General features: G+C 38.7%; 1 protein-coding gene across 1 annotated transcript; it reads left to right on the top strand.

Moving 5' to 3' along the window:
* Window positions 1-2,572: 2,572 nt before the first annotated feature.
* LOC142342882 (uncharacterized) lies at window positions 2,573-7,147 on the top strand. The gene is made up of 2 exons (XM_075394529.1): window positions 2,573-4,910; window positions 6,701-7,147. The coding sequence occupies exons 1-2, from the start codon at window positions 2,711-2,713 to the stop codon at window positions 7,039-7,041; spliced, it is 2,541 nt and encodes an 846-aa protein (XP_075250644.1). The 5' UTR covers window positions 2,573-2,710; the 3' UTR covers window positions 7,042-7,147.
* Window positions 7,148-8,131: the final 984 nt, after the last annotated feature.

Below are 8,131 nucleotides of genomic sequence, written 5' to 3'. Positions count from 1 at the left end.
CCCGTCCCTTGCGTTGCTTGTTTCCCACCCGCATTTTCGCCAGTTCCGTTCCGTTCCCTGTTGCGTTGCGCGCCGTTCGCCCGTCCTCCCCGCCCCGTTCGCTTCGTTTCCTGTTTCGTCGTGCTTCGTCCACCCAGTCCGCTTTCCCTGGTTGCCTGTATTCCTGTTCAGTCTCACGTTGCTTTCAAGCACGTTAGACGCCCTCTCTAATTTGTTACTCACTTTCGCCTAGTATTTCATTACTCGGTAACTTCTTTTCCGCTCTTCGACGTCTTGATTATCAAGTTGTCGTCATTTGGGTTCGGTATAACCCTCATTCCACGTGCTTGGTTGAAAGTTACTCAACATTGATAAATTAGCCATTTCAATATCATGGCTGAACAGCAAGAAAAATTGAAAAAGCTCTTTAATTCAAGATCTAATTTAGAATCTGAGTTATGTAACATCCATAAGGACATCACAGATGCCATAGATCGTCAAGACAGGAGTGTTAAAGTTGAACGCTTGGTTTCTAAGTTGAAGGATGTCTTCAGTAAACTGGTGCAGAAGAATGAAGAACTATTTGACTTGGCCAGTAAAGCGGAGAAACCAGAGTCAATTTACCCTGTACTTGAGCAATGGCTGGATGATGTAACTAAGAACAATGATAAATTCTTGTTCGCCGCTAGAAGCTATATTGACACAGCTGCTGACCGAGACACCGTATGTGAGGGCGTTAATCCCCAAAGACAGTCTAGGAGAAAATCACGCCGAACAACATCATCAATGTCTAGCCAGCATAAACATGACTTTCTCATTGCAAAACTAAAACGCGAAGAGGCCGAAAAACAAGAACAAGCTGCCATGCGCCTCGCTAAACAAAAACACGAAATTGCCATGAGAAAAAAAACGAGCTTGAAATACAAATTGAGTAGATGGCACTTGAAGAATTCGAGGAAGACCACCGCCAGCGTGTTGCCGCAGCTAAGTTAAATGAGGCTGAATTAATGGATAATTAGGCATTGGTGTTCACTATATGAATAAAATCCTTTCTTTGGTCAGAAACAAATATCGGTTCTATCAACGTTGTAAAGTAACCAAGTCAACATTGACATATCAATATTGCTGATAATGCTCGAAGCCCAAGTTTTGTCTAATCGAACGGTAATTTTGTTTTCTTGACACCAATCAACCTTGTCTCATTTATAGATCAGGTAAAAAGTAAATTTTAGACTACATCTTTGACCTTAAAGCCCAAAGTTCTTAGTACTCTTTTTTATATAAGTATGACACCTACAAAATACAGTGAGGCTAGTTGACGCTTTTCATTCAAATTTTCCATTGTGAACTGGTCTATCAATGCGCAAACGATGTCATCTGCATATCCTTCAAAAAGTTGCAGCTTTTTTTGTTGGATATCCGTTGTGTTTTCACAATGAAAAAATTTTCAAAGAAATCCTCCATTTCTTGTATTGCTCCTTACCTTTTGACGTTCTATGTGATACCAGTTATCACTTTTCTCGCTTTCTATTCCAAACCATTTTGTGACAGGGATAATTTGTTTTTACAGTCAAACAAATTTAAGGTAGAAACCTAATCGAAATGTAAATAGATAATCAAGACACGTTGCTGTATATATGAATATTTGTAAATAAGTAACAAGTTTTAAACTACTGACGATGCAAGTTAATGCGAAAACGTTGGAGTAATTTAACATTTTCATATCGACTTTTAACTCTTTTTAAGTATTGTTTCTCTAAAGCTCATCTCATCCTCAGCACTCAGCTTTTCTTCAACAGTTTCCATCGAAATGGCCAAGATAACTGCCAGTTAAGCCCCCATTGCCAAAACGTCTTCTTGGTAGTACCAGCTAACATTACTCTTGAATTAAACATTTGTGACTTCTAGTTTGAGTAAGAGCTTTTATTCTTATCTTATACCCATATAGAACGCTAGTGTTCTTATGTTGTCGCACAGCCCATACTGCTCTGTAGTATCCGATTGCAATGTGCATTGTTATGTCGAGTTACCATGGTTGCTTTCAGTGTGCTCGCAGCAGGAAAATACCATAAGAATGGTTGTTTCAGTGAGCCTCGTGGTATTCGTTTGGGAATCCATAGGTTGAACCACATGGGGCATGTTTTGCTTTGTCCATTACGTAGCACTCCACCAATTGGAAGTACCGTCATCAAAATCATTATTTTTTTGAGAAACAAGCAGTTTTCTGTCTTCCAGCCATCAGTAAATATTTATGAAACTTCAGAAATTTAGCATAATTAAATTTTGTACTACATATTGTTTCTCGGGTTTTTCCAATTATAGCCGCTTCATGATATTACGCCCCCCCCCCCCCCCGTTATGGAACATTTCCATCTTTAGGGGGTGGCTATAGGTTATCTGAGCTGGGGTCGGGCGGCTATAATGGGAAAGACCCTATTTCTCTTGGGAATTATTGGGTTCTATTTTGTGTTAAATTGTGTTTGCTCTCTCTTCTTTAGTTAATTCGTGAGAACTTCAGGGTTGGTGATGTTCGCGACTTTCGAGTGGCAAGTCCCAATTGCTCGTTTTGGAAAAAAAAACTCGTGGAGGGAATGATACTTTTGCTTCTTATTTTTGCTTTTTCAGAAAAAGCTGGTCGACTGATATTTGCTTCCAGTATGCTAACTTTAAAAATTTTCTGACTACTCCACTTGAAGAATTTGGATCAGAATCCCGTGCTGATTAATTTATAATGGATGTGAATATTTCCGGATGTGAAGTTTGGATTAACTTTGTGGATAAAATTGACGCCCTGACCACTAGCCTCGGTAGCTCTGATGGCCGAAGTAAAGCGCTGTTAGGTAGATATTTCAAAAAAGCGCTACCATTTTTCACAGCTGAGACCAGAGAAAAGTTTTTTGAGAAAATTGAGACAACATATGGTGATCTTGAAAGGAATCCAACGCATTCAAGCGTAGAAGTTGAAGCGGTTGTTAAGCGCGTCTTAAGCGAACTACTTTCTCATATTCCGAAAACTGAGTTGAAAACAGCAAGTCGTAACTCACAAAATAACTGTCCATCGAAAAGTAGTGGAATTGCCGAGAGGCAAGTTGATTCGGGAGAGCACGAAATTGCCCACCGAAAGCGCAAACTGCCGCAAGTTGACGTTACTGTCGATGTTAAATGCTCGAAGCCTCTGAAAAGTTGCGTTGTAGAAGAGGCAACAATTTTGAAAATTGGTACCAGTGAAAAGGAAGGAAAAGACCCTGAGAGATTAGAAAACAATTTTACCCCGCCGAGGAAGTCTCGGATCTCAGCAGAGGACAATCCGGACTCTATGCCCAAAACTGGAGATAGTCAAAATGATTTTGGAAACTCGGTAGCTTGTAATAAGCCAGACAAACGTATTTCGCATGAAGCACCTGTATGCTCTGTCGGAGCTGATTTTGACTCTAATACAGCTGTACACGAAGACGATGACCTCAAGAAGTCAGAGTTAAACGTCAAAAAAAGTGAACCAGAGGTGTCCGAAGACGAGGAAATTGATGAAAATGAGACACCCGAGCAGCAACGTGAACGCTTGAGGAGAGAAAGCTATTTGAATCAACTACGGAAGAATTTGTCGAGACTTGAATATGACATAAGAAAGTATGAAAGTGCTGAAATGAGTCTGGATGACTTGAATGATGTTGACAACGCGTATCTGAGGCTGGAGAAATGTAAGGCCCAAGCTGTAAAAGTGTACAAGAAAATCTGCGAAATTGAGAAAACTTCACAGTCACTGCAGCGAGAGCAGTTCAAAGCTTTGAGATTCAAATCTGCTGCTTACGAAGACCTGAACGCTAAAGTAACAGAGTTGATAAATAGAAGCATCGAACCACCTGATTTCAATGATGTTCATTCTGTTGTCAAAGTTTACAATGAGCAGAAGCTTAAGTTTTCGAACGTTCAGGCCGTTGCCGAGAAGATTTTCTCAGATATCGTGAAAATGTTCAGGAAGCGGCGGAATAAAGATTACAATGATACCTTTAAAAATCATCTAATTGATGTAGACAAGGAGTTAAATGAGGAAAATTTGGACGAACTGGAGGAAAAGCTCAAGAAGAATAAGCTGCTCATTCAAACTGAAGCTCAAGTCTTAGAAGATTACGCAAACGCCAGCCAGTTTTCAATTATAGTATCAAACGTTGCAAATATCACCGAAATTGGCGACTTGAAAGAATTGTTTCCTGATTCGCTCTTCGTTATGAAACAACCTTCAGTTTCAGGGAAGTACCTTCTTGGTTTCAAATCGAGGGAACAGCAGGTCGAGGTTTTGAGAGCGGCCTCAGCAACACCAATAGTGTTATTCGAAAAGACGCTTGTGGTCGAAAGCCACAACGCTCTGTTGGAGCTAAGCTCAAATGAGAACGAAGATTTAAATGACGATGATGAAGAGGAATCCAACGAAAGCGATTCGAATTCTCTTGAGAGTAGTGGCGGCAATGAGCCGAAAGTTAACCGAGAAGAGTTTTTCAGCGACTCTGAAACTGAAGGTGATAAAAATCTTGACGATAGTCTGGTGGCGACTCCGAACCAAACCCCGCAGTCAGGTAGTCAAGGTTCAGATATGAAAGTTACGCCTAATGGAAGTTATGAAGAAAGTAGAATTTCTGAAAATGACCTTGATCTCTACAGAGATAAGGATAAGAATGACTCCGATGGAATTGATGCGAACAGGTCAGCACTATCAGATCAACCCAAGCAGTTAGTTTCAGAATCAGCAGCACTTAGCATTGACGGAGGAGGCGATGGCATGTGTTCTCCACCAGGCAAGATTGTAGAAAATTTAGAAAAACAATCATCTAATTGCTCGGCTCTTATTGATACAAGTCAGGTGAAAAATGGATGTATTGACGTGCTGGATGAAATACTGACGGCTCAACCACAAATCAACGATTCATCTATTAAAGGTGTGTGTATTCTTCGTTTTAGCTGTATCGAAATAAAGACAATTAATTGGTGCAATGTTTGATATGTTATGTAGCAAAAAAACATTTGATTACAGCCGATTTCCGGCGACGGATGATAGGGGCAACATATTATTAAATGGATAACAAATAGGTCAATTAAAATGTTATGGACAAGACGTCTCGCGTGTCACCGAAGGCTTCAGAATTTCCTAGGAAACACTAAATTCTATCAGATATAGATCATTACTTTATTACTTTGCTGAATTGTCTCTGAAACATGCTATTCATTTTCAAATGTTGTTGTTCGCAATAAACTTCATCATTATGTTACTACTATGTGACAAAAAATGTTACTCGTAACCTACAGAATTTAAATAAACAAAAATCTAGACTCAAATAGAGTAAGTATTTGTTTAATCAAATAATTATTATCAAAAAATTTTGCGGGCGTTGGTATTCATCAATTAAACGGAGCACTTTTTTAATCGTCATTTTGCAATCCTCGTCACCAACATAAAAAATCAGTTTCTGACATCAGCGAATTCTCGGGCGCTATGAAAATCTCGGGCGCTATAGTAAGGTTACATGCTGGCAAATATTAGACAACATTGTGTAAAAATTAGATGAAACCAAAAAATTAGATGAAAAAGTATAAAATTGATTACTTTTATCTGAGAGTCATATAATATAATTTGTTTTTGTCATGGGAGGCTTCTTTATTGTGACCACTAATATTGTGATCAGCATAGAATGTCTATTTTGGTATTGCTCGTGAGCAATTCGTAATATCTTTCCGAAAGGTTTAATACTGCACACAACGCCCCTTCAATTGAGCTAAAGATAGCCTAGCCTCTCTAAACCGTAGCTAGCTACTAACCAAATTAAACGCTCACCAGTCGTGTGAGAGCAATTCGTCCGATGTTAGTCGCTTATGTTGTTCTATTATCAGTAATATAAATTATTAGAGCAACTCTTTGCTCGTTATGTTGATTCTATGTCGACACCATTATAGTGAGAGTAAAGTTTGGGACCTTCGCGGGTTGCGACCCCACAAACTTATAATTGATTGCAATCCTGTGCTCTCCACTGAGCCAACTGGTCCACATTACGATAGTCTTACTATGCTCTTTTATATTGAGCTATCATTTCAAGCTCCATCTTATGATCACAACTTTTTAGAGTACATACTCTAACATAAATAGGTGTTTAGTTTTATAACGAGTAAAATTGTTCGATTTTTAATTCCTTTTGAACGAAGTTTGAGGAAGGTATTGTAGTCCCGTGTTTTTTATGGCTTGAAGAGCAGTATGGTTTTTTTCAGAGTTTACAGCTGGTGCACGACTTGGTCTTTGACTTCTCTTTTTGAACAATGATTTCTATTTCCAACATTCAGCATCAACTTTTAGTTCTGCGTTTGTTTCGAATGCACAATCTCCAGTCACCTCTAGTAAAATTCAAGGTGAAAAGTTGAGAGTGAGGAGTTTTCATCACTTAAAAGGCAATCCTCCTAACCAAAAATTCCAAAATTACCGCCCTCCTCCCCAAAACGACCTCACTCCCATCCGTAGCTCTAACCTAACTACACCCAAAGCCAACGCCTCGCCTGTTGTTTTAGAGCAATCCTCACTTCGACTGACCGCTCAAAAGTTTTCGTAGTTTTGGCTTAAGATTTGCTGATGCGTGGAACTAATCATCAGCTGCCAATTTGAATAAGAAATTGACGACCAACTATCAAAGCTGAAGAATTAACGTGTTTTGTGTCTTGCTTTGTTAATTGCTATTTTTTTAAGGTGCCACCCCTGTCATGTATGAAAATGATCAGAATGAGAAGATCAATGGAAATGAGGACATCTCCACATCACCTGTAACTCAGAGCGAACCAATCGACTTATCTACCCGCAAGTCAACATCGTCAATCACAGCAGGAAGTTTTCAGACGAGCTCTAATGTCAGCAGTTCAACGGCTACGGTTGAAGTAATTTCTCTCCTTAGTGATGACGAAAGCGAGAGTTCCTCAAGTTCGCCCCAAGATACTAATTCAAAAACTACTGGATCAAGTGACAGTTCTAATGATATCAGTCCCAAATCAGTGAAGCGAAATGATGGAAGGAACGTCATTTGTTTAGATTAATCTTTAAAGTAACAAAAGTAGTAAAATTGATCAAATTAGTTTAATTAGATAAAGCTACTGTAACTAGTTTAAAAATGCCAAGTAATTTATATTATGTACCCCGTTATTTCTCGCGATTTGTATTTTGATTCAATTTTGTAAGCATGGTTTAGTGACTCTGCAGAAGTCACTTCGAAATTCTGACTTAATATCTCGAACCGCTTCGCCGTTCTCGATAAAAGCCAGAAGTTCTCAGTGACTTCAAGCAGAGGTACTTAACCATTACTTAAGGTAATATCAACAAACCGTGTAAATTTATCAAGCTTATGTACAATTGAATTAAATACATCAACGTGTCACAACGGCCATCTTGCTTTTGAGCTAATACTTATTTCTCAGGTTGATTGCCATCAATAAATTTTGGCAACCATAACGAAGCCATATAAGGAGTCTGGTAAGATTGGCAGGCAACCATTTACCGGTGAAAGATTCAAAATGACTGGAAAATGACTGAGCGTGTAAGAAGTCAGCTGTCAGCTCCATAGAAATTTACATACACCTTTGAATTTTTTCTTCCTGAAGACAACTTATTAGTTTTTTGCACTAATCAGAAGACATTCATTATCTTAATTGGAATCGACTATTCGGCACTCTTATCTGGGACTTCTTTTAGTATTCTTCATCTGGTGAGACCAATCCAATATTTTCCAAATTAACAATTGTTTTACTTTCAGGTCTTTTTTAGGTCAAAGTTTTGAGTTGTTTTTTTTCTCACCGTTTTTTCCAGAATGAGTCACTAGTGTATTATAACCAAGCCCAGTGTATCCAGCGACAAAATGGAAGCGGCTGTTCTAGCGAAATGGAACAAAGATAAACTCATTCAGGAAATTCTAAAACTAAGAGAGAACAAAAGATCATCACTCGATACTAGAACTTGCAACAGGATGAAATAACAGAACTAAAAAAAGACTTAGAAAAAAGCAAGCAAGAAAATAGAGAACTCCAAACAGCTCTAGACAACAGCAAATCCCTATATGACCAAGCAATGTCAGAAATTGTTTTTTTGAGAGGACAAATTGAGAAAATGTTGACAAAAATTATTGATGGCAAC

This window comes from Convolutriloba macropyga, chromosome 7 (assembly GCF_964194025.1).
Source record: "Convolutriloba macropyga chromosome 7, txConMacr16.3, whole genome shotgun sequence".
Classification (NCBI taxonomy): domain Eukaryota; kingdom Metazoa; phylum Xenacoelomorpha; order Acoela; family Convolutidae; genus Convolutriloba; species Convolutriloba macropyga.
This window is presented reverse-complemented; position numbering and strand designations above follow the sequence as displayed.